The 27,667-nt window shown below is 39.7% G+C and overlaps 1 protein-coding gene across 1 annotated transcript in view; it reads right to left on the bottom strand.

The window, feature by feature from the left end:
• Positions 1-1,488: 1,488 nt before the first annotated feature.
• ATP10A (ATPase, class V, type 10A) overlaps positions 1,489-27,667 on the bottom strand; it is a 70,314-nt gene continuing 44,135 nt past the window's right edge. The window contains exons 10-21 of the mRNA XM_010016238.1: positions 26,537-27,098; positions 20,726-20,829; positions 20,428-20,554; positions 18,064-18,248; positions 16,482-16,803; positions 14,341-14,417; positions 10,460-10,585; positions 6,380-6,580; positions 4,204-4,284; positions 4,009-4,113; positions 3,485-3,672; positions 1,489-2,801 (exon numbers count right to left, since the gene is read on the bottom strand). Coding sequence (XP_010014540.1) covers positions 2,096-2,801; positions 3,485-3,672; positions 4,009-4,113; positions 4,204-4,284; positions 6,380-6,580; positions 10,460-10,585; positions 14,341-14,417; positions 16,482-16,803; positions 18,064-18,248; positions 20,428-20,554; positions 20,726-20,829; positions 26,537-27,098 — 2,784 coding nt within the window. The 3' untranslated portion in view covers positions 1,489-2,095. The remainder of the gene's footprint in view (positions 2,802-3,484; positions 3,673-4,008; positions 4,114-4,203; positions 4,285-6,379; positions 6,581-10,459; positions 10,586-14,340; positions 14,418-16,481; positions 16,804-18,063; positions 18,249-20,427; positions 20,555-20,725; positions 20,830-26,536; positions 27,099-27,667) is intronic.

Raw genomic sequence — 27,667 nt, 5'->3', positions numbered from 1 at the left:
GACAGCAACATTTATGCGTTTCAAAGCATCACTCGATCTCCCCCTTGACATTAAAAGACACCGGAGTTCCACACAGGTGAGTTATTTACAGTGGCAGTCTCTGCACGGTTTGCTTTAAATACAGCCAGCTAACCTTGCAAACATCACCTGCAAAGTCATCCCAGCAGAGCTACTATTGACATCAAGAAGCCTGGTAGAACAAGCAGAGATGTCTAACATTGGAGCTGTCTCACCCAGCCAGACACTTGCAAAGATGCTGAGCTGAGTCCTGCAGGCTGTTTTTCCAGCAAGTGGAGAGAAACAAGTTCTCTGAGGGCATGGGACTCTGCCCTGCTTTAGAGTGTGTGGCAGGATGCACACCCCAGCAGTTCCCAGCTCATACTGGCACCGACAGGGCAGATGCCCACCTACATCCATGGTAACCAAGTGCTCATCATTAGTGCCCCATTTCTGTCATAAATATAAAGCAAAGAAATGTCAAGATGTTTTCAGCCAGTAACAAATGAGGCAACAGGAATGCTTTCCTCCATTAAAATATACACACATAAACTCTTGCTACCCTTTAACTAGAGGCTAAAGGAAGAAGCTGTGCTTCAGGTACATTTTTCTAAAATCAATCACACACTTAAAACCGTTCACTGGAGACTGGAAGAATAAGTCCCTTAGTGTCTTGCCCTGTCCCTAATCAGTTCTAATCCCACAATGCAGTTTAGCTACATGTGGATGTGTCATGTTTCATGAGTGTAAATACAGGCTGACAGCTCCTATTTAGATTGCTTTCATCTCTTCCCTTCATTGGCATTTTACAGTTTCACATTATCAATTCTGTCTCTGGGAGGAAGGCCAGTGTGTAAATCTTTGAGAAAAAAGATCCCCAGAGGATTAGCAAGTGGGCTGGCACTGTCGCTTAACGGGCTGAGGCAATCCATGTGGGAGGCAGGTTGCACAAAAAAGTTCTGACTTTAAAAGACTGATGGCAAGCAAGAAAAAGGTCATCTGAAAACCTGCAATGAGTTTGTGATTTACAACCACATGAAGTCGGCCCAGGCATAACCTCAGATGGCAGTGCAGCTCCCTACTTTTGGGACTGGAGCTAGGCTGTCTTAGACCAGGCACGAGTACTTCTGCATAGCACTGCACCCTCACTGCTGGTCATGCCCCTTCCTGATCACGAAGGACTTGATTTAACCTGGCTGAAACAGCAGTGAATGTGCCTACAAAACTTTACTTTGCCTGTCCTCTGTACACCACTAGAAAGGGCTGACTTCAGCAAAACCAGCCTACTTGTGGTAGTGCTCCAGCACAGAAGATCACAGACCCTCCCTGCTCACACTCTACAGTGGACACAATGCATCAGCTCTTTGCCACCAGATCAATCCTCACAAACAAGCAGTAGCTTTTCTTCGGATGTAATGTCATGATTGGTCAAATACTAGCTACTCTGAAACGAAGGGTTGTATTTCTATTAATGCCAGACTGGGAATTCACTTTGCAATATGGATGGTCATTTATTTATTGTTTTATCATGACACATAAAATGCTATGGCTGCAATATCAAAATATGCTGTCACTTACAAAATACCAGTATTATTAATGTGGTGGTAAGATACTCTTAACTTTTACAGAGACATGTATAATGATTTGATAATCTTGCCTAATAGTTTGATCCAGTGACAAAACACCTTGGCAAGCAGATGACGGATGGAATACAGTGCCTATTTATTATCATGTTTTTTCTTCCTTGATTACTGAATGGCCTATAATGATATCAGTAATTATTGCTGAATCTAATCCTTTTGTATATGGTAGATAGGTCCTTTGCTTTTACAATATGTGTCAGAATAAAAGAGAAGCATCTGAAAAATAAAGAGACGGCATTTCCTTACAAAATGAGATGAAAAAATAAAACAATATAAATGGAACTTTCAAGTGTTTCTTTTTATATTTAAAGCTCTTATTTCAATATACTGTATTTAAACATTCTTAAATAATCATCTGTACCTTTGATTTTCTGTTTCATCTTTGGAAACAAATAGAGTATTCTCACTATAAGTGTGTGCAAATAGAAAATATATAAATATATTTAAGGCCCATGTCATAAAAAGGTGGTCTCAGAATTGTCACTTTTACAGTGATCAGATGGGGACCCTTTCGTTTTGTCCTGCAAGTTATTTGAGCTCTGTTCTTTTAAGCCTTTCAAGTCCACATGCAAAGAAGAGCCAAGCACACACATACTGTCCTGTGTTTCATTTTGTAAACTGCTCGATGACACCTGTAAAACAGTCCCAATGCGACTGAACAGCGGAGTTGATGTGATCCACTTCAACAAACTGAAGTCTGCTTGGTCGACTGCTGAGTTCCATGGGAACGTTGCTCCCACAGGCAATGACTCTGTCTCTGAAGTGCTGTGTCTAACTTCATGAAATCCCATGGACCTTTCTGGATTACCCACTGATGAGGGGAATTTCTTTTCCCCATACAACACAGAACCCTGGGGAGAGGCAGCCACAGTCTGATCTGTTGTATGTTCTGCCTTTGGGTACTCCTGGAAGAGTGACTCACTTGTTTGAAGAGATGCTGGCAAAGGTGTGCTTTGGTTGTAAGCCTTATAACAATCACTAGTGTTTGAGCCAAGGCTTGGTGAGAAGCCAACTGTGAAGGGTTGTGTCTGACATATTGTTTCGTTTACATTCAACTTGGTCAGAAGCTGGGTGCGAATCTCTGGGGATAGTTTACTCAACTGGCGTCCAAGCTGAAGCTGGGTTGGGAAGAGTGTTCCCTGAAGGGTTCTGTACAGAAATCTGCAAGAGGAGAATGTGCACGTGAAAAGAACTGAAAGAAGGAAGTACCTAGGAGAAAATATCCAAGACAAAAGCACAATGCAGAAAAATAAGGGAGTTTTTAATGTGCCTTTCTTATGTTTTACACAAGAAAGCTTGCAGATGAGGAGCTCTGAATGCTGTGCTAGTATTTTCATTAATAGCAAGCAGTATAACAAATCTGCACATTTAGCCAGTGATCCACCTTGTGATTATACAGTCTTTCATCTTTCCTGATGAGGAATCAATGGAAATTAGTCTGTCGAGCATGCCTCCTACATCCAAAAGTAAGCAAGTAAGTCCACAACACACTATCAGAATTTCCTTAACGTGCCTGTTATGGGAGAATGGGGTGAATCCGGAAGCATCACAGAAAACCTCAGAGGATAGTAAATCTCTGCATGGCCAGGAATTTTGACCAACAGTCTACAATTGTCCACCACTCCTGTGGTCTATGGCCAGGAGCTGTGGTCTCTTCCTGTGGTCAGAAGCACAGGAGAGGTTAGACAACCTGACTTCATATAATCGGCCACTGAAAAAACAATTGACTTGGCTGGTAAGGAGAAAGAAAGAGGGGGACTGGAAAAAGGAATGTTTCTTGCCCTCCTAATCATACATATAAAGTACTCTCATACATGAAAAAGACATGAAAGAAGATACAATACCTGGGCAGTAATGCAACAACTGGTGATATAATGCAAGTGAAATAGAACATAGGGTCTCCCATCAGCCTTTCCATAGTCCAGTAGGGATTGGATGGAGGATGGCATACTGGGCAGGAAGCATTGTAAACCAGAGCCACAAAGAAAAATAAAAGGATACTGAAGATGCAAGATGACCAGTGGAGAAAAGTCTAGAACAAAAACACAACAGAAGAATAATCATTCTTTATATTCTGAGAAATTTGCTCTGATTCTAAAATTCAAACTTCTTAATGTCTGGAGCAAAATCCATGCACAGCAAAGAGTTTAGTGTCTTTTATTTTCCAAAAAATCTAATTATGGGTACAATGCTACAAAGCTGTTTGCAGATCACAGTTTAAAACCTTTTTCATGTTTGCTTAAAATGCTTGCTAAAAATAGACTGTGCTGAGGGAACAAAATTACCATCTTCCGGTTTTGAAGAACAGCACTAAGAAACAAATGACATATATGCCAGCGAATTTCTATGTATGCCGTGGGTACCTTACCCAAGTTTTGGTTTCAATAGCCAAATGTAATATGATGGTGAGAAGAGCTACTGTAGTGATGGGAGTTCCCCAGGAGAAGATATCCACCTCCGAATCATAGTAAGTCTGTAAAGAAGGAGACAGAATATAGCCCAAGTTATATTGCCAATTCTCCTCAAAATGCTCGAAACAGAATGGCTTAAACCAAACACTTACAAAATAGGGGATGAAGAAGCAAACCAGGCTTTGATATATAGCATCAATCATATTCATCCAAAACATGTGTGGTTGGTACTCCTGTGGCATAAAAAAATACAAGAAAATCAGAGCCTAATGAAAATGCGGGTGGCTGGGATAGGTATTTGAGGGGGATAGTCCAATGGGCACTTTTAAGGGCTTATGCAAACAGCTTCACAACTTTTCCAGTCAGTTAGATACCCTTGGGGATGAAGTATGAAAAGCCTACCTGCAAATCACTCTATTTTTAATCTGGCAGAGGATGTAATTTGAATCTGACCCTCAGGCCAGCAAACATTTATGAATGTGCCCAACTTTATGCAGTACAGTTAAGACTGCTGATTTCAGGAGGAGCTCTCTGAGGTGAAAGCACAGGAGTAAATTGGTTTTACATCATGTATGTAAAAGCACAGGGTATTTATTCTCAAGAGAGAGAAAACAGAAAATGCACACGTACTTAGAAAAGAATATCCACAACAACGATCTTTAGCAGTAATTAATGCAGCAATGTATGCTATGTTATAAATACGTATATAAAACATACATATACATATATCTGTGTGCGCACAAAATTGCTTGCTAAGAAAAAATATTAAGCTAGCATTTTGATTTAAAGAAATGTACAGTTACAGGGGTATGGCTGGTCATATAAAAGACGTAGATATATGGAAAAATAGCGAACAGCAAAACATTTATTTAGTTTTGGGATATAGGCTACAGCTTCAGCCACTGGGTTCATCAGGACTCCTTTTCTCTATGGAAAATATCACTGCAGCCTAAAAATAGGAATTGAAAGGTGCTTAGAAAGAATTATGATGTTCTTTAGCCTACTGAAATATCATGTGGTTAAGCCTTGGAAAAGTTTGTTCAGAGGGACATTGGAATCCCCATTGCTGGAGACATTCAAAACCTCATCCAGCTTTGAAGCTGCTTTGGCCAGGGGTCTAGATCAGATGGCCTCCAGAGACATCTAAATTACTCTGTAATTCTTACAGGCTTGAATTGGTGATATCTTTTTGAAAGGCATCTTGCCTGAAGCAGGATTTTCAGACAGTTTTTAAAATGCCTTTTTAGGTAGATATTCAGGGAATATGCTTACTAAATTTCAAACAAACTTGGGTCCCTGGGCTTGCCCATGAGAAATAATTGTACTGTGAACCTGGGAGACTTCTACACTCAGATTGGCAGCTGAAGACAAGCTGACCCAACTTCTGAACAAGCTCAAGCCGTTACAAGATTTCTATCACCTTAAAAATGTGCACGAAAGGAAGGTATTACTGTTACGGATCTTTAAAGTGCCATGTACCGGAACATAAGAAATGTAGAAAATGGAAAACAACAGCTAGGCAAAAAAGAGACAATTTGGTCTAAAGCACTAAAAATAAGTTACACTAGAATTCTCCTTTCATCTTTCCAGGACAGTGTCCAGCAATGTCACTAGATGTGTGGGCTACCAAACGCAGGTTAGAAGCAAATACAGTTAGAAGCAAAACCCACTCACTGTCTCCTCTCAGAGGGCACAATGTCAGATACTTTTAAGAAACACTTTTACCTCGGAAGCAATGTCTCACTATGGATAGTTTTGCCAAGCAGAAAGATTTTCTCACAGTACACTGTAGCTGTAATTACCAGAAATGGTTTGGCTCAAATCCCTCCTGCAATTCCTTCTGTTTTCATTGTACAATTCAAGCAGATGGGAACAAGGTGTTTTCAACAGACAGAGGAATCTGTCATCGGCTGGTGACTATCTCTCTCAGAATCTATTGACCTCTGTGCTCACTCCTAAAGTTTTCTGACTTTGTAAAGGGCTGGGGCCCAAAGTTTTGAGTAAGTACTCTGAGGTTATTCTGTGAAAGCCTACCCTAATCTACAAGGTATAATCTGTTTTACTTCTGTGGCTATTTGTGAGCCTTAAAGCACCCAGGCTTCTCTCCTGTTATTTCAAAATACAGCTGGGTTTTTTTGTTTGTGTTTCTTTTTCTTTTAAATGCACTTCTGGCATTTAGATACTTCGACTCAGATGAGAAATATCACCAAATAATAATCGTGACTTTTCAGCCTGTTGCTATCAGTCATCTACCCTTTGGGAACAGCGTTGGTTTTCAGTTGAAACTAAAGACATTTTTGAAGATTATAAAAAGCAAGAAGTTTTTACCTCCATATTCTGGCCGCTTTTATAAAGCTGAGGCACAGCAATTAACACTTCAGCTGGCACATCCTTATCCAGCACACCAGTAATCAGTTGTGGAAGAGAAGAGAAGAGTAAATTAAAGAAGATGAGATACCACTGATCAACCATTGATGAGCCAGAGAACCCGCAGTAGAACTGGTACCAGAAGAGAAGGGCCACAAACATCTGAAACAGAATACACAATGCTGTAAATATGCAAGATAAGCAGAATCATCATTCACTTGTGTTCTGAAATCATCCTGATTCCAGTTCTGCAAGGACTAAACACATGAGCAATCCTTCTAAGGATACCTAATCTTTAGCTCACTGTTCCTGATGCCTGGGCCTTTCAGCTAAGCTGCAAACGTCTGGCACGCCTTCACGTCTTTGTGCTGTTGGAACCTAAGATCTCAGGTGTCAGGGATGATTTCACACAAAATTAACTTTCAGTTCAAGTGAAACTCAGAGGTGCAATTTAACTAACCATAAAAAGCTCTCCCAACCATCAATCATCATCCCAACCATCACCTCATATACCTCTAGGTATATACCTAGAGGTATATGAGTACTGATCTCACAGCACTTACATTACTATTGTAAGAGTAAGCATCTTCATAACAATGTCCTCTGCTGGCTTGAGATGTTCTGGGAGGCTCTGCTGGTCTGCAATAGGTAAATGCAGAGCCTTTTTGCAAGACCAACATGAGACTAGCAGCAGCAAGGGAACTGAAACTGTAATGTCTAGCAAAGTTGTCATAACCATTCTGTCTCTGTGCTCTGAAATTAGGTAAAGACTCCTCTATCTCCTTTACTCTTTGGCTGTATAAAGAGATCAGCTGCATACACAGCTGCAGTGGGATTGTTCACACAGTTGGGTTGGAATCACCCAAAAAAGAACAAACCACACACTTCTACAATCTCTGCAGCACAGAGAAACCAGAGGGTTTTAGGACTCAGGAGAGGTGCTGATCTCAACTGGTGAGGGTGGATCTGAGGCAGAGAAAAAGATGGGTAGCTTCCTAGGGAAGGAAATAAATTCCCAGGCTTGGTCCTCCTAAAACTGCAATTTTTATTGTTTTTTGTAAAGCGATTAACACTAAGAGGAAGGCAACAAGAAAAACCCTGACAACTGTCCTCTGAGGTTCTACCCAGTTTTAACTTCCTCTGGCCACAGCAGAGAGTGAGTTACCAGACCTCACCCTCTTCAGTACAGTTGGCTGGGAGATGGCAATTTTAATTGCAAAATTGAACAGATTTTGAAATTTATTTCCTTTCCACACCCAAACCCCAGCAAAACTTCCTGAGTCTTTTATCAAAATAAAATTGCAATAAATATTAGGTACTTTTTTCTTACTCCTTTGAAATAAACAAAATCCAGCTAATCCTGGACCTAATAAATTTTCCTTTCTAGAGCCTTGCTAAAATTAACCTGTATTTGGAACAGTTTGGCTCTGACAAAAATGGGTCGTTTGACGAAAATAGTCAGCTGAAAATTTTCCTACCCCTCTTGTATGGGTTTCAGCAGTGTTGTCAAAGCAAGCTGTACAAATAAATGACATTTCAATAACCAAGCTTAAATCAGATTTTCCCCCACCTCTGAAATTTTATCTTGGATTAAACAAGTGTTAAATTTAATTTCAAATATAATGTTCCCTTTTGCTTCTATGCATTTCCCTCCTGAAAAAGTCAAACAAATTTACTTAAAAACTGAATTAGATTTTAAATAAAAAAGTGTTCCTTTTTTTTCCCCAGATGAGACTGTTTTATGAATGTGGCCCCAGCCAGAATTTCTCAGTGAATGAAGTATATATCAAAGGATGTCCAGTGCTGTCTTGCAGAGATAACGTATAAAAGGGAAGAAGCAGTGCATTCTTCTGCAGGTAGAATTCTGTTTACATGAAATCCCTTTTCATTAAGCTCAGATATTTCCAGTCATGCTATGTTTTAGTTTATATTTTACTTGTATTTTTTTATCTTCACCAAGCCAAACATCTTCTTGGATAAGTCGTCAGTTTCCAAATGGCTTTTGCAGCAATTTGGAGTTTAAACTTTTGAGCTAAATAGGTTCTACTGGAGAATGAAAAAATTCATAATATAAGCAAATGGGTTAAAAAAAACCCATCTGAGGAAAGAGAAAACTTGCAAAACATTTGCAGTGTAGCTATCTTGACTCTCTGCAAAGAATCGTCCAGAATAGTCTCCTTTCAAAAGGATCAGGTGCTCACATCTTTCATTTTTGGAATATTCTTTCCTTAAGGGCAGGCACTGTGTCAGACATATTCATGTCTATATGCTGGATACCCCACTACAGTCTTGGAGTCAGTAGCAACAAGAATTGCTCAGAAAGCTCTTAAGGCTGCCGAAGCAGAGCCAACACAAAGAGATTTCTTCAGTTATATTCTGCTGCCTTGAGGCAGCAGCTTCTGAAAATGTCTTACTCAAAATGGCATGAGAAATAATACTCGTAATCAAGGGGAGTTGTACCAAAGGAAATGGAAGATTTTACAAGAGCTGAACAAAAATGTAGATGTATAAACATAATCTTTGGCTGCTGATTGCTGGAATGTCTAAAAGTAATGTGTATTACTTCTTTTTGTTATTATTATTTTAATGTAAGATGGCTCTGTATACACTTCTTGGAAGTTCAGATTCGATACTGTCAAGCCAAAGGGTATCTTGGAAACACATGGCACTAGGGGTGGGAGTACAGATGTTCAGCATCATTCAGGCCTTAATGCCTTAAAACTCAGGGATTTGAGCACCAGCACAGATTTTACTGCTGTACTTCAACAGGTGGCTCTCCACTCAGTGCAGCGTTATTTAAATCTGCTTGCTATTTCAGACTCAGGCAGCAGTTCAGACATCCAAGTCCCTTCTTTTGTGTCTGGAAGGGTGCTCGCATGCAGTTCCTTATCAGGCTACAGAAGGTATTTTAACATGCTCGTGTTAACACAAAGACACATTATTAATTCTTTAGCTCCCTTAGGTATTCCTACGATGTTCAAAATTTTGAGCAAATGATGGTCTTCTCCTGATAAAATACGAAACTTCAGGCTGAGATGAGGTGAGAATTAGTCAGACCAAGAGGAATTTGCACTAAAAAGTTGCCACTGATTAAAAAAAAAAAAAAAGGAATTAGATTAAATTTGAAAAGCAACTTCTAAAAAATTGAGAGCTACTTTTTTTTCCGATGTTGAGGACAAAATCCAGTATCCCACTCACATTTCACACATTGCCCGCTGAAGAAAACACAAGTCTGAGAGCTTTGGCTCCCCTTTTTTTTCTGCTTCTTCATATCCACTGCTCCTAAGGTGATTTGTAGGTGTTGCAAGTGAGCATACCTGTGTGCCTGCCAGTGACTCCTATCCAGCTTATGGAATTCTCACTTGTCTTGTTAGGCAGTTTTCAGTCAATCATCTTTGTACTCCAAGATCAATCCAAAGGGCCTTTGTTAGCGCCAAGGAGTCAAGCTACTACTGGCTCAGTGCCCAGTCCTGGACTAACTCCCGTTTCATACACCAGGGAGGAAATGCAGACCTATAGTCTGTTATTTACCATAGTGTGCTTCCTTTCTAATGAACTCTTTTGGTTAGTTGGGAGTGAGATAAATCAAGAAAAATCCTCCCCAGTCTGTATCTGAGACACAAAGAGGACTCAACTGATCTCAAGTCACTAGGGAATACGTACAGTGATTCACAAGCAACAACAAGATAGGGTCAGGAAGAAAAAACACACTGAGCTGCTACTTTGGACCAGTGCTGGATGGCTTTGGCATTAAAGGCTCCTGTGTCTAGCCAGCTGAATTCTGCAAAACTGCTCTATAAAGAAACTTTTCTTAAGCAGCGTTTGTTATTTCTGTTACCTAATTTGCACATTCAGCAGCACACTGTAGCTGTTATGGAGTGAGTCCTGTATTTCTGCAAATGGCAGCCAGCTGTCTCTCAACTCTGCAAATTTCTTTGCAGCTTATTTACAAACCATTTGAAAGCTGACCTAATGCTCACTTAGCACAAAAGAAACCCTGGAAACATGTGGTGGCATAAAGCTGCCAAGTCAAACACTTACTGCGTTTTTGTAGAAGAAATACAGCACCATGTTGGCGAGTCGGGAATAACACCAGTGGCCATGAACAAGCAAGAGCTTCTCCAAATGCCGGAACCTTGGGACTGCAAAGTCACTCGCCATCACCGCCTTTAATGAAAGGAAAGTTGGAATCATTGTTGCAAAGTGTCGCTTTCAACACCAACAGTGAATCTAGCAATCTTCTCAACTCATACAGTCAATGGAAATTGTACTGATGAAGAATGAAATCCATTACAGAGCATCTGAAATGCAGCTATTGCTGTATTGATTTGCAATACCCATGAGCAAACCCATCAGCCTGGCAGAACATGCAATGCAACTGGGTCCTCGTCCAAAGGAGATTACAGTCTATGTTCCAGATGGTGACAAGCAGCAGCAAAAAATGAGAGGTGGAAGAATGGCTGGCAAATGCAGCTGCATGAGCATGAAGGCTCAGGGCCCACGAGTGAATGTCTTGGTGGCTGTAACATCTTTCTCTGTAAAAACTACAAGGTACTTACTGGTCAAATGAATTTCCAGAGAATAAAATAAGAAAAGCACGATTAAGTGGTTGCATCATAATTACTGGACTTTAAAAGACAAAACAATAAAAATATTAGTTTTAATTACATTTGCAACCCTGGCTTATAAAGTTTACTCAGCTTTCCTGAGATGCCAGTATTTTGAGGGATTTTAATCCCTCAAATCACATGTTTTCTAAAACTGTCTATGAAAAATCACACTGGATGAGACTCTGGGACTGTGCAGACTGCCAAATCACATTGACAAAATGAATCACCCAGTTTCTCTTTACTTCTGACTAAAATTCAGGGAACTGTTCATCTATATGAGACCTTCTTGTAAATTACGGTATTATCACAATTCTTTCATGATTTTGCTTATCCCTAGGATCACACTAAGATTTCATTTGAACATCATTTTACATTTCATTTTATGTTTTGGTATCACCTTTCTTCTCACAGTTTAGCAAAAACATGAGGAAACGTGAAAAAGCTCCAAAGGGGCAATGACTTCCTCACACTCTGCAGGGTCTATCTTGGTTGTATTTTCAAATGAGAGGCATCTTTCCTTTTATTTTTTCTTAATTCCCTTTCTTGGTAAATCATCAAAAGGGCTAGGCATTCCCATGTAAGTGCTTGCATACACTATGAAAACAAACTCTAAAACAGTATGCAGGAGAAGGTGTAATAATGCATTGTAATTTAAGCAATAGATGTATATAAGCACTGGGACATTTTTTAATATGCAGACACATCCTGGGATTTCTCAGGTACTGAGATACACTCATTATAACATCTCTGCACAGAACGGTCTGATTTGTCTTGCAGACATACAGCTATCTTGTAGTTTGAGGAGAACTGTGCTATGTCTGCTTCCTTGTCCTCCACCCCATCTCAGCCTATTCCCATGTCAAAACAAAACTGTTAGCTTCTTTTCATTTGTGCTTCTAACATCGTACTTCACAACATACTGTGAAAAGTGTCAGGGTTTTTTTCTTTTTTATTCCATTTTTATTACAGTGAGGAACACAGTGAGGAAGATAGTGTTATCCAATTACATTTGCATGTTTATTTCCTCTCAAAATACCTCCTTGATTTTCACATTTTTATTTTTTCTTCCAGCTTTTTCACAGGAAAAAGTGATTCATGCTCCACATGCTTCTATAGATTGTGGAAAGAAAATAAATCAGAAAGTATTACTGTTTCAGACATCTAAATGCTCAACGCCTTCTGAGTACCTGCATGTGTAAGATTCTGACAGTTGTTTATACTAAGGAGGCCTGCATGGTTCCTTAGGACTTTGCAGTAAAGGAAATGATCTAGAAACATTTTCCACTCTGTTGAAATTTCATTTAGAAAAAAATAGGTAGTTTAATGGGTTAATGAGCAAATAACTTTCAGATTTAAATACACCACAAAAGCCAGGGGCATTTGAAGACTGATTATTGTAAGCATATAACAGAAAGTGGCATAATGGCGAGAAGAGTAAAAAAAATGCTACAAGCACTACATGTCTGCATTAGGGGAAAAAAGTGATCTGAATTAATACGTAGATGATAGAAGCTGGTAAGTTCATGAGAGATGATAAGACCCAAGGATTTTGGTGCAAGCTCTTTTTTGAATTGACAGGCTTGGAGGGGACCCCGCAAAACCAATCTCCTTTGGGCTCTCTGGGGCCTGGACTGCCTGCAGAACGATACTGCAGAAGTTAAGCAAAGTGCTCAGAGCCTGGTAAAGACTACAGAACAACAAATACACTTGGTATCAGCTTAATCCAAGATTTCCTTTTCTTCTGGCTTCTTCAGCCATTAAAGTCAGACTCATAAGGTCTATGGCTGGGATGCCATACTTACAATGAATATCTGAACACTTTTGTGGTAGCTTCTTTCCAGTGTAATTTACACCTACTAACATGTTTAGAGAAGCATTTTTAATGGATTGCAGCCTGAAATCTGTCTGTCTGAAGACACCCATTTGCCCTGGAGATTACTTTGAACCCATTGGGTGATTACAAGAAGTGTAAAAGCTCTGCTGGGTCAGGCTGAAGCCCATCTTCCCTACTATCCATTCTCCAACAATAGCCAAGAGAGGATGCCTTTGGAAGAGTATATGAATAAATAAAAGATACTGACTTTTCTCCAGAGTACTGTCCTAGCTTCTGGTGATGTGCATGTCAGAAATGCACAAAGTTGACATCCAAGTTCATAGCTCAGTTGAATTTCTGTTTCATGAATTTGTGTATTGACCCAAATAAATTACAGCATTCATGAAATCCCATGGAATAAAATTCTACAGCCAACTTGTGCACTGTGTGAAGGAGGCCCTTCTTCCCTTTTGAGCAAAACATCCAGCCAGTGTTGCAAAAAATGCAATGTGGGTCAGAGAACCACCCACCGGTAACTAAGTTAAGGAGCATGCTCATCTGCTCAGGTCCTCAGGATGGAAACACTTCCCACCTTCTCTCAAGAACTCTTTGACATATACTCAGCTACTTTATTTTCTCATGCAATCAGTCTGTACCCAGCCCAAATACAAGGCAAGTTGTGGAAATGAGGTATCTTCTTCATTCTCTGTGTCTTACTGCCACGTCTGGTGCTAACACTGCAACTGAACTGCACTAGCAGTAGAGGAGACAGAGGAAATAGGTAATGCAGTAGGTAATACATCCTATATATATACATTCTCTCTTCTGGGGATGGGTGAAGTGCTTCTTATACAGTGGTAAACAGCAATCACAGGCTGAACACATTCAAAAGACTACAGGGCAAGTCCCCCTATCTTGCTGTTCCCTGTGGCAGGAAATGGGGAGAAAACCAAGACTTGGAACAGTGTATTGGGAGCAGTGGTTCTGCAAAGGGCTGCAATTTTCTATTTCTTCACTGTTCTGCTGTCTGAATAGGCGGAGGGAGTTTTGTGGGTGACTGGGCTAAGGGTCACTACCACACCATGCAAACAAGCTGTATCAGCTTGATGGGCTTGTGCAGCTGCTCCACAGAAGTATACCCAAGCAATACAGGAAAGAGGAACCTTTATTTCCTGAATAATGCCCAGCCGAGGTTTTTTCCTCCTCTACGACAGTAGTTCATAAATGATTTCTTAAAGCATATTGCTTAAAGGGATATGGTAAGTTGAATTTTTTGAGGAGGTAACATGTTTAAACTTACCACAGATCTGAGAACCTACACAAGCTCAAACTCAAGTTGAAAGCATCCTTAAAATGTGCAGCTGGCACTACTGAGTACAACTTGCTGCTTCTCCTTTATTTGTGCTAGCTACTCAAAGGCAGCTTGGTCAAGCTGACATATGGGGAGTGCCTGTTTCTCCCTTTCATGGGAGTGCATTTTAGTGAATGAGCAACATTACCTGCATGCCTTCTTGACCAGAGATTCCCACACCAACATCTGCCACTTGTATCATGCTGACATCATTAGCACCATCACCTAAAGATGACAAGATAACAGTTTTGTTGTCACTAGTAGACCAGGATCAGTTAGCAGCAGTCAAGCAAAGGAATACCAGTTGTTACTGAGTGTTGACTGAGTATTTGAAGTACTAGGTGTTAGGTGGGTATAGTAAGGGAGATGTGGGGTAGGAAAAGATCCATCTTTGGAATACAAGGTTGAAAGCTTGGCAAAATTGCCAACACATTCTGATCTTTGTAGACTTTTTTTTTTTTTAAATCATGGAAAAGTAAAAAATAAAGCAAATCCCTCAGTTTTTAGTAAGACCTACAATTCAAATATCAGGCCTGAACTGTAGAAAAATTAAAACCCTGGAAGACTAAGAATGAGCTTCCCAATACTTCTGCTTCCTGATTAACTCTCTGCCTGCAATCAGGTGTGACTAAGAATGAAATGTGCAAGGAGGCCTAAAGCAAATAATGTCTATGCAGTAAAAATACAATAAAGTTAAAAAGCAGATGAATTATTGACTTGGGTTGACCAGTCAGAGATGTGTAATACACCTATCACAGGTAGATTTAACTGCAATGGTTGCGCAGTCACCATCGCTGGGTCTGTTTGCAATCATGGTACCACAAGTGCATGTGCCATAGAAAGGACAACAGAATGGGACATATATCTACTTCTTAACCTCTTAAATTTTCAGCCAGTGTGCTAGTGGAAAATGAAACTGTGTTAACTGATGAGAAGACACTTGGTTTTAAACTTCAGTGGCTGAGGTATACATTCACATCTCACTCCAGTTTCTCTGCTGTTTGCACATATAAGAGTCGTATCTGCTCACCTGACAAAGCTGATGTCTTTGTGACTGTGTGACACAACCCCGAGTTAGCTCATGTTGGTTAAAAGGAAGGATGTATACAGCTAGGCTTTTAAACCAGAACAGAAGTTCAACTCACAGGCTCAAAACCATAGAATCACAGAATGGTCAGGGTTGGAAATAACCTAGTTCCAACCCTCCTGTCATGGGCAGGGATGCCTCACACTAGACTATCACCCAAGGCTCTGTCCAATCTGGCCTTGAAAAGGCTCAGAAAGATCGATGCTCAGAAGGACTGAGAGCACAAGCTGCCCAGTCTCCACTAGTGTTCTTAAGCATTCTGGATAATTCAAGTAAACCAGACAGATGTTTTTGACAACATATGCAATTGATTATGTGCACAGCTAGTCAGCCAAAAATATAAATTCAGTATGAGGGGGGCATACTTGAGCTAGATATAATATAGTGAGCATGAGTAGTATTATCATCAGTACATATTTGGTGATGTGGATGTCACAGGAGTCTGGCAATTATTCTATGTACGTGGGGCTTCTCATGGGGTCCAACCCATGTGTTCCTGCTATAATTAACCAAGACAGGTGGATAAAAGCTAGTGTGTTTGTGACAATATATGCTGCAATTGTATCTTCTAATGCAGCACAAGCCTAAATTTGAGATAGGGCAAGAAGAGCTGGTTGACTTTTCTTAAGCAAAAATCATGGAAACATGGAAGATGCTGACAGATTTAAGACATAGTGACCGACAAAATCTCCCCTCCACCAACTGAGCTATTAGCTGGAAAGAAGTGTAAGTGCTGGAATGACGTCAGCTGTAAATCCATTCTTTATGCTGACAAGGCGAACTCATTGTAAGCTGTATGGCCGACTTGTGATTAAAAACACAGAACTTTGAGTTTAAATATTATTAGATGGAACAATACTGAGCACAATTTTGTTTTGTGCAATACAGCAACTGCAAAATGGGGTTGTGTACAGCATCAACTAACCCAGTTCTTCACAGCTGGGTTTGGACATGCCAAAACCTCACAGCATACCTGGGTCCTGATTACCTAACTTCTGTAGGAAGAAATCCCAAATACTACTACAGAGTTCTATCTTTGTTTTGAATAAATATGTTAAGAGGTTTTGGACACGGTTTTAGACAAAACTGGACGGCTATCTGAGTTGTGAGGCAGCTGGAAGGGTCCTACTGCAAGTCAAAAAATCGAAGTTCTCAAGGAACAGTATATATCAAGGCAGACAAGTTTAAAATGACATACTTACCTATTGCCAAGGTCATTGCTTTGAGTTTGTCTCTGACTAGTTTCACTACCATGCTCTTTTGGAGTGGGGTAGAGCGACAACACAGTACTGAACGGCATCGCTTGGCTAGTGCGAGAAATTTATCTTCTAGTGTAGGTTCCAAGGCATAAGCTAGAGTCCTTCCATCGATCACTAGGCCCAAGCTGGAAAGCACAGAGGAAGAGGGTGGATAGAGAGGGGTGAACCCAACAGTCATGTTTCCAGTAGCTTCGTCTATAGTGTTGTTTGAAAATTTAGACTCTACGCATTGCAGACACTGCTCCAGCAAGACAGCACATGTCTCCTGAAAAGAAATTCAAAATAAATATGCTTGAGAGAAAAGAACATGCATTCAAATGTTTTTGTTTGCTGTATATTTAGGCATAAGAAATATGGGGAATGTGTTATATTCGCTGCAGTGTTAAAGTTTTAATTTCTAATAATTTTCTATTATTTGCTCTAAACATGCAATTCTTGCAGCAATGAGGACTTGAAAGATTTAAAACCTAATTCTTTTTTAGCATGCAGTATTGTATGCTAAACTAAAGTCTTTTAGCTCCTTCTCAGAATAACAGTGCTGGGAAATGATATAATCAGTATCAGTACCAAGTTAAGTATGGTGATGAACACCATGCATACGCCTACAACTCAGATCAAACAGTTATGCATTGTTAAAGGCCAATTAAAGGTTATTTAAGCTGAATTCTCTCACCTAGCCATACTTAACTAGAAGATGCTATTGAGAATATATGAACATCTTAAATTAAATGTTATTGGTCTTACAGCAAAGTGCGACAAAAAATAAAGATCATGAAAAATCAATTTACCAGTTCAGTTGATACATTCAAGAACAGAAAATGCTGTTATCTTTTCTTCCTTTTCAAAAGAATACGGAGCTGGATACTGCTGGCCTACCTCTCCTCTGCTGATCTGAAGTCCAATTTTATCACCCCATTAAGGGACGATAGCACTATCAGTCTGGTTCCTTGTATATTAGACCATATCAGTAAACTCTGTGTGACTGTCTGCTTGCAAAGTTGAGCACAGGAAAGATCAGTAATTCAGAAGAATTAGAAAAGGTCTGTTAGGAAGCAAGGCGTTACTGTAGATATGGCTTGCTGACTCTCAGTGTTAGCATCGAAATTTAAGTATTGCTTCTATCTCCAGAGAAAAAGCCACCTGAGAAAACATGAATGACTGAGTTATCTAAATACTACATTTCAGGAGTGTAAAATAAAGCACAAATTCTCAACAGGTTACTTTTGGAGACCCATCAGTGCCAATAAGCAAAACCAGGGATATTTTGAGAATGCATACCAAAGAAAAGCATTCAGATACATGTCTTCAGTAAGTTTATGACACATGACACTAAAGCATGACTCACTGGAAAGTATTCAAAGACATGTCCTACCTGAAAATAACAGATGAAGCAGGAAAAGAAGGGAAAAAAAAAAAAAGAAAAAGAAAGAGGAAAGGAAAAAAAAGCCATCAAACTTTTAATTGTACAAGTTGAAAATAAAGCAAAGCTAGTTCACAAGTAAACTTGTGTATTGGATCTGCTTACTGGTGATTCAGCATTCAAAGTGATGATTTCTTCATCATGATCTAGTAGCTTGCAGGCATATGCAATATTAACAGCTGTTTCTTGCTTGTCTCCAGTAAGAACCCAAATCTGCAACCCAGCTTTGCGCAAGTTTGCAATGGTTTCTGGAACACCATCCTGTAAACGGTCTTCAATGCCAGTTGCACCTAAGCACATAGAAAAAGCAAAATATTCCACATTAAATGAACACTTAGAGTTCATATGAAATTGTAAGTTTGGATTTTTCAAAAAGCCCCAGCAATCACTTTTATTGGAAACAGCTGAACTACCAGTGGTTGCAAGATTCGGGCAGGTTTTTGGGGGTATTGAGAAAGAGAAGCGGAACGCAGCTGGGGTAAACGCCTGCATCAACAATCAACACCAAATCCAGAATTCAGAAATTCAGAAGCAATCTGACACCACTTCTAGTCTGAGAGGTTCACAAAGCTGTTGTATCTTTGCTTATTCTCTCTCTGCTCTTTATCTTCACCATTTTTTCTGAGTGTTGCTAGAGGAGATGCTGTTGCTTCTAGGAGATTTCAGTTCTTATGGGTCTTAACTGCCTTTCCCCAACCAGAAAAGGCTGGGTCACTATGGATTTCTCCCTTTAGAAGGCAAATGATGGCAGGACCGCAGCTTAGCAACAGCACATTAGGCTGGAGACAGCCTTGTTGCTGCTTTTTGCTCTTGCAGAAAGACTGGTTGCCAAGTGAGATATAGCAGAGAATAAATCATAAATCTGTTGGCCACGATGTGAAAGTAAAATACGGCTTTTTCATGCTTTCAATGTATCTTTATACCTGTTTATAAGTATCTTTCCTATGCTTTCATAAATCAATTGACAGAAACGAGATTTTCAAATACTGTAGCAAAAGCTGCTCAGGACTAAGTTCAGTGTCATCAGTACTCCACTGAGTTTCTGAGAGGCTTGTATGTGAAAAAATGTAAGTCCTCACTACTAGGGAATGAGGAAGTGATAGACGTGCAAGTTACCTGGGACAACAGGAAAAGCAAAATAAACTTTTCTCAGCTATTTATTATTCCTATGGTTGTTCCTTGAATAAAACACTTTAGCAGTAGAAGTCCACCTGAAGTCTGACTACAAGTCATGTAGGCAGAAACACATTCTTAGGGCAATGTTGGGAAAGCTATTATTATCCAAACAAAGGAGAAGACATTCCTTTTCCAGACTCACTCTTTCATTCCCACAACCTTATCATAACTGATCATTGCAAGATACAAACCACAGTATAAGGTTCTTGGGGAATGACTGAATGGGTAGTTTTTTTCTGGCTACAGCTTACTTATTTGTCTGGCAGTTCAATTTTACTTCCTCCTCCCTCATCCCCCAGAGTGCAGCCAGACTCAACAGGCACAACCATGGTGGGATCTTCCTGATCGCTGTGGTCCAAATTAGTCACCTCATGCTGCCCTTCAAGTCAGAGGAGAGAAACAGACACTTCAAGGGCATGATTCTTTTAATCCTAAGGCAGGTATGTAAGACAGACCAAATGAACTCCACTTTCTTCTTTTGTCTCTCCCCCGGTTATGTGAGGATCCTTAGAGATCTGTAGATCTCTAAGATGAGTAGATACATCAGAAGCTGCGTGAGGTGGATCTCATCCCCCGGAGACAGGCATGTTGGCAATTAGTGAAGGCTGTTATCTCCAACAGTGTTATGGCTGTCCCAGTTTCTTTGCCAGAGACAGCAGTTGGATGCTTGGAGTAATAGTGAATATATATACATTTTAGCATCTCAGTGCATTGAACATCTCAACACAGCAGAGCAAGAGTGTGACTTAGTTCTTGGAATACATTTTACATACACTGGTTTCAACTGCATCATTAGGAAGTACTGCAATCCCCTTCCACAGAATACACAGGCCCCGAGTGCATGTGCTGAACCTGATGTGTGAGAGTTCTCACAAATGCAGTTTATGAGCATTACTTTATGAATGTCTCTGGTGCCCCCCTGAAGTCATGTAAGTCTCCGACATGCTGAAGTGTCACTAAGATAACAAAATTCTGTAGTCAGTTTGGGCCAAGTCCTCCTCCCGTTTCGAGCAGCAGTTCCCATTTATGATATTGAGTCTAATTCATCCCTGGTATTACTCCACTTATTTTACTAGTGATAAAATGATGCCAGGAGCAAGGAAAACAGGGTGTCTGTTATGTTAATTATATCCCTTCCTTTGTGGTGCTCCACATGACAGCCGTGACAAAGTCCAAAAGAAGCCAATTTCTATACTGTCAGAAACCATTTAAGGGAAAGAATGGATTTCATAGCCAACCTCTCAGGTTTTTTTTAACACAGTTTAATTTCATGTCCAGCTCTCATTTCATTACCTAGCAGATGCAGATTCTTCTCTATCCGCAGTGCTGACTGAAACAGACGTTCTTCACGATTTTCAATAGAGGATTCTGCTTCTAAATGACTTTTTAACCAACAGGCATACTCTTCCTTGGTAAGAACCTATTAAACAGAGTATGTGAGGGCACAGTCAACGTGACGCAGAGGCATTCATACTTTACTGAATAAAATGAAAAAGAAGTTATGAATCAAGAACAGTAAATTAATAAATGCCTTCAGTAATCTTTGTCAAGACTCTCCTTAAGAGCAAACTAAGAGTCTTCATTTACTTACTCTTTTTGCAATACAGAGGGTCCGCAGCCCATCTACAGCATACAGATTAAGGTAATTCTGGGTTTTGGTTTGGATTTTTTTTTGATGTTTGCCTCGAGGGTCATCTACATAAGAATAAAAAAAGAAATTAGTGATTGAAAAGTAACAGCAGCTGAATGGACTCAGAGAATAAAAACTTGACTACAGTAACAGCACTTTATAACCGATACTTTTAAAGAGCTGCTGATGTCTCCTGGGAAACTCAAGTAAAACATTCCATTTAGAAAAAAACATCTTTTCTTTTTATTATATCTTTTCTGTCTTCTCTCTTCAAAAGTCATTGTGAATATATGCCAGAAAGACCTTTACTATCGTACTCTTTAAGTATTTGTTTCGCCTGAATATGTTAAGAAACCATTATAATCTTCACAGCAAACCATAATGTCAGGAAGAGAAGTATGATTTCAAATACACTAGTAGCAAATGCTTCCTTACATGTCATCATGTGCAGAAAAATGACACTTAAAAATAGCATTTCGTTTTCCACCAAGGTTTGTATCTCTAAAGAGCCAGAAACAGTGCTTCATTGTGTATATCTAGGCGTATAAAGGTAATTCGGTTAACTGCTGTAATGATAGTACCTATCGGCCTCAGTCAATGCAAGAAGTTCTGGGTATGAGTGTGATTTCATTTAGAAGAGCATTTACATTTGTGCAGACCTTACAGCTAGTTTCTACCTTGAATGAAGCAGCACAACTTAAGTGAAGCTTTAGTCTTCACTTAAAGCCATGTGTAAGAAATCAAAATCAGGACTGAGCAGCTGATCCTCTTCTCTGCATAGCTGGGACTGGTTCAATGTGCTCACGCAATGATCAAGAAGAGGAATGAATATCACAGAAACACAATTTGTTCCATCTTGTTACCTAATATGATGTCTTCAAAAGTTAAAAAGCAGGTGGTTTGCATCTTCTCTGTCATCTACCATCAAGACAGGTTTATGTAATCTTAAATAATGTGAATTGCAGGGTTAGTACAAGCTGGTAAGCTTTTAGATTGGAACCACTGAGTGAGAATGGCCTGTAACTTACTGCACATTTTCCTATACCCTGATGTATTTTTATTTTTTTTCCCCTAGAGTCTGCATGGTTCTAGGGGTGTAGAACCATTTCAGGGTTATAATTTTGTAACTGGAGCTGTTCCTTAATGCAATATTTTTGTTACTGGTACTTGCACAAAAATTAGTCACAGAATCAGATGAATGCCACTCATCACTAGAAGTTTGAGCACCTGAAGAGACCTACTACATATGACCTTGGTTCACCACTGGATGTGCTCACTTCTCTCAACTGACCATACTGAGAACCTAGAGGCACTATACCCTTACAATATGCACTTAATACGGGTATCTAAATTAGATGACACAAATATCTTACTGTTCATACATTTTGGTGCCTGTTTCCCAGCGTGCATTCATACCCAATTTGATCTTGCTATGTGACACCATGTATATACATATACACATCTATCTGCCTATAAACTTACTTATCACTCAGCACTTTCACATTTATACAGCAGCACAGTGTCTAACCAAGTGTCCAGAGGCGGCAGCACAAACACATACAAGTACTGATGTAGGAAGCAAGAAGCTGGGAGCTTGGAATCCCAATATTCTGGTTATTCCTGTTACCTCAACCATGTATCAGCACATTTTACAAATGGTATAGCTATTTTGTCACCTTTAAAGACTCTCCTAATCTCTAGGTCTGTAAAGATAGGAGTGTACATACCCAGCTGTTCCTAAGGGACTCCAAGAAGATAGTGGTATTTCATGCATACTTTTGTTTTGGTTCCATTTCTCGTTAAGGTCATGAGGTGAATACTGGTAGGAATATTCTGGTGCGCCTGTCCATTTATCTGTTAAAGACACCTATGCTATCTCTATAAAGCTAACTATGCTATCATTATTGATTTTCTCAATAGGACATTACAGATATATTATTCTGGAAGAGTATTCCCACAAATGCTATTTGCAATTGGAAAGCCCTTTCTTACACTATAGTTTGTGGCTCTGACACAAACACTACCAGGTTCCTTCAGAAGCCATTAAAACAGCTTACAGTTAGATTCAGCTGCAACATAAAGTGGAAATATGCTATACTGAACTGGCAGCCTAACTCAGTCTCATTTAGCTTCTTTTCTACTTGTGAATTATAATCTTTTTGGCACATGTGACTTGGCTGTGTAATATAAGATTTATTTTTTTTTCTAGGAGAAGTAATACAGCAAACCTTCTTGGAGGTTTTTTGTATTAGTGAGTCAGCTCTTTTAACTTCGGAAGAATAAAGTAGGCAAGCATTCTTTCTAATTTATTGTGATACATTACTATTCTAGAGAGAAATGCCACATTTCTTGCATAAGCCACATTAAATTGTCTTAGGGGAGTGGCTATTTCAGTCACACTGATTTCAAATGGTGCAAATCTGAATAGGTGCTTAACCACATCAAAAGTTGTTTCTACCCCTTTAAGGTTAAGTGGTGTTAATCACTTCAGATCTGTCTGAATACCATGGGCTCTGACGCAGTGATAATAATGTCAAATGCTAATACCACCTTCAATGAACAAAGACAGTAATTCTCTACAAGTAGAGATGTGCACACCATTTTCTGTGTGAATTGTCAATTCCAGCATGGAAGACTGCATCTCCCTCCTCCACCAGCGCACCAATGACAGCTAACACCCCTTCTAGCTCTTCATGTTCCTCATCAGTCCTACCCTGAAATTCACCATCTCCTCAGAAGTTAGAAGGGGGGAAGGAATCTCTTGCAGACAAAACCCAGTTGTGGAGATTCTTTTTAGCTGAGATGCAAGTCTCTATGCTGAGAAGGGAGACCACATGTACCATGTCAGTGACAAACAGCAAGTAAGTCTCCAGAAGAATGATAGAGAGCTAGTGGTGTTCTGCTTGCTTCATTTCCTTCCATAATCACAAGCTGCAGAAAGCCAGCCCAGTCATTGTTTTCTCAATGACTTATGTTCCCAGTTCCTGTGTGAGTTGGGTATTGACTCAAACTGTAATTTTCTTATTTATGAACATGGTGATTGAAATAAAGTAAAACCAGTAACACTCTTGGGGATCATTTCAAGACTTTTGGAAATATCTGTATGCTCTCAGAAAGCATCAGGTTTCACAGTCTCAACTAGATATACAGGCAGAGCAAATGGGACCAATTCAGAAACTTTTAAAGTTTTGAAGCTTATGGTGAATTCTGATTTTCTGTAACACTTTGGTTCTCATTTTGGCCTGTTCCTCATGTCATATTTTAAAATACTCTTCCTCCCAAACAGGGACCTTTGTGTCTGATAGGACTGAGTTATGCCATGTGATATTTGAGTTGGGAGATTACAGACACAGTGTTGCTTTGGTCCTTCAGTGTAAGGGCACAAATTCTACAAAGTCTTGAGGTGCATGCCTCACTGGTATACAATTCACATGCCCCTGAGGCATGAAGACAGCAAAAAGCAAGCACTGCGATTAGCTGTCATGTCTATTCACTTATTGGTCAATTTCTTGAAATGATAAATGCCTGAATTCTCTTAGCATTACATCTTCTCTCACACTCACGTTCCACCATCACCAGAGAACAGGGTAAAACCACTGACAGCTCCCACACTATCAGTAATACCTATAGCATAAATCTCCCGAGGCTCCCTCTAACTGGGAAATACCTCTCTGCCATGGGAAAATGATGTCATTCCCTTGGGAATTAACAACATATCCCCTGACATTATGATACTGCAGGCACAGACTGAGTTTGAGTTTATCTCCAGGAGTGAAGCTGCTCAAGAAAAATGTCACACCTTTTCCAGACAGATCTGCTGAAACATACAGAATTACTGAAGCTAGCAGTGGCTTAGAGGGCTAGAAAACAAGGGAAACTGCTTATGAGGTTCTAATGGCTGCACTTTACATTGCTTGCGAAAGCAAAATATATTAAAACTCAGAGTTCAATTTGTGCTAAAAAAAATTTGAAAAGGGCACAGTTTCGAAGCCACCTTCAATTCAGCTGCCTGGAAAGATGGTGGAATCGTTGTACTTGCCCAGATACAGAATCTGCTCACTGCCAACACCAATCTTCAGGGCCTCTGCTTCCCCTTCTCTGACATGCACCACCTTTGAGAGCATTGCTGTGGTTTGGTATTCTAACTGGCCTCATTGTTTTTACCTAGGTGGGTTCTAGCTCTGCCTGACATTTGCCTGAAAATTCCTTGATCCATTGAGTCTACTGTGAACAGACACAGCAGCTTCCAAAGTAATCTGTTATACGGTGACAAAATATTTAAGACTTGGCATTAATTAATCTTTCCTTATTAATGCTTGGTTGTCACTCTGACAACTCATTTCCAAACATTATTTTCTAGGTACATTATTAGAAATTCTCAGTACTACAAATTCTCTGTTAGTAGTTTGGAGGGAAACAAGTTTTCACAGATGCTCTATGTACCTTCTGTGATATCAGATCTTCACTAGAAATTATTCATGAATACTTTGTTGTTAGTTAAGAACAAGTTGTTCTTAATTTTTTTTGGCTCAGCTGTGATTTATATGGCTGTAAACAGAAACCTAATGCCAACATTTTTCTGTGTTTCATTAAACTAAAATTGCACAGTATAAGCCTTTCACAATTGTTTACTCCAACTAATGTCAAAGTAACCACAAAGTCAATGTGTTAGTGAAAGATGGGGAAGTACCTCTAGCACTTCTGGGCTCTGTCCATTCATACCAGGGTAACCTTAAACACCAGATTAAATTCAGTGTTGAAAATATAGTAAATTAGATGCAAAATGATTCGTGCAAACTAAAACCTGTGTGTCTCCTCTAACTTCTGAAAGCTTACAGGGTTCTTCTTGAATCCAACTGATTACAACCAGCAACTACTTAACGTTGTTTCTGTTCCATGTGACAGCTGGGTGCTGGAGAAGTCTCCATGCTTTAGGGAAGTTCCACGTAGTTCACAGCTACATACCTGTTCCCTGCTAGTCAACTATGTATCTGAAGACAAGATTTCTCATCTGAATAGCACCTCTCCTTCTTTTGCCGCAACCTTCCTGTTTTGATGGCTCATTGATTCAGTGCCCTTTAGCATCATAGTCAAACCAGCATAAATGTGTTGGTTTATGCAAACATATTGCAGCAAAAGGATGTAAAGATTTACAAATGAAACACAAGAGGGAAGCTGCAACATGAAGTGCTTGGATTTCATATAAAACACTCAAATAGTCAAGCACTGGCCGGCAGTTTCTCCTTGAGAAATGTAAATTGCTTTGGTAGAGTTTCAAGAAATTCCTTCAAAATAAAGTTTGTTAGTAGAAGATCTTGAAGAGAAATCAATTTCATTCACTCTTCTATGGTAAGGAACCAGTAATTTCTTACAGAAGACTTGCTGTAATCATAGAACCACAGAATGGTTTGGATTGGAAGGGACCTTAAAGTTCATCCAGTTCCAGTCCCTCTGCTGTGGGCTGGGACACCTACCACTAGACCAGGTTGTTCAAAGCCCCATCCAACCTGACACTGAACACTTCCAGGGATGGGGCAGCCACAGCTCCTATTGGCAACTTATTCCAGTGTCTCACCACCCTCACAGTAAATAATAGCAAAGTATTATAAAAGAAGAGAAACAAATGCCATTCTACTCTTCCCTATCTTCACCACAAAAGCAGGGAGGTCTACTTTCTGGAGAAGGCACTAAGATACAATGTGGTTTTCAGCAGTTAAGCAGAATTGCCTCCCTCCACCTCCCCACTCCCGCGAAGTTAAGAAAGAGGTGTACCTGAAGAGCAGGGTAGAAGAAGATCCATAACAACTGAATCTGCTCCTTTAGTGTAAACATTTATTTCATCTGTGAGAGGATGTCTAACCACTACTGACATCCTCTTTCTGACGGAATCAAAGCCCAATGTATGTAATACTTCAAAGCTTAATGTTCCCAGGTGAGGTAGCTCCACTGATACCTGGTCGGACAGCCTCCCAACCAGAGAACAGTTATATGCCCTTGCTGCATAGACGAGAGCAGCTTCATCTGGACTCTCTGCTTCATAACGGAGTTCTCCTTCCTCAGGTCCACCCCCCACAGCTGTCCTGCCTTGCTGGGAGCTGTAGCCATTGTTATTCATCTGCGCAGAGTACGCCAGCTTCTCTTCCAGTTTTAATAAAGTGGTATCCGTAGATGTAGATGAAAGCAGGCTTAAGCCAAATCTGTGCATTGATTTGCTTGTAGCTAGACTAGATGAACTGCTGCTGTTAGATCCAGAGGTCAAGCGACTTGGAGTGAATCTTCGTATGAAGTCTTCTATAGTTTTTACTGGAGATTTTAGTTCAAATCGATCTCTAACCTTTAGAAGTGAAAATAAACCAGTGAACAAAACCCAAAGAAAAGCTGTACAATAATATTCAGTCTAAACAGGTCCAACTAAAGAGAATTTCTTTGAGAGCAAAATGTAATGGCATTTGTATTTTGAGAAAGGAAACAGACTCAACAGCAAAAAAACCTTACCAGAACTTCAGAATTGTACCTGTGTGTGAAAGCACATTATGTTTGTATTAAAAATTATTTTTTCTTCTTTCATCTCTTCAGATATGACTAATGGATAAATGATCAATGTTGCACTACCATCAGTAGTGCATACTAAAAGCTGCCATTAGTAGGAAATACTGGCATTCGTACATGTTCAGTGAAAGTAGTAAAAAAAAGTTAATGCAGTTGAGAAGTGTGGTATCAGAAAAGTTTTATGGGAATATGTCAGTACCAACATACTCAATAGGAACATTTTGATGTTGAAATAAATAATTTCCACTGTCTTCTCTTTCAGCATCAAAGCATTTTGCTTCATTTTTACCACTCATGTCAGTTTTCATAAGTAATTTCTACAATTACAATTATTAATAGCAATATCAACATTTA

This window comes from Nestor notabilis, unplaced genomic scaffold, assembly GCF_000696875.1.
Source record: "Nestor notabilis isolate BGI_N333 unplaced genomic scaffold, ASM69687v1 scaffold3506, whole genome shotgun sequence".
Classification (NCBI taxonomy): domain Eukaryota; kingdom Metazoa; phylum Chordata; class Aves; order Psittaciformes; family Psittacidae; genus Nestor; species Nestor notabilis.
Note: the sequence above shows the minus strand (reverse complement) of the source record. Positions and strands in the feature narration are given on the sequence as shown.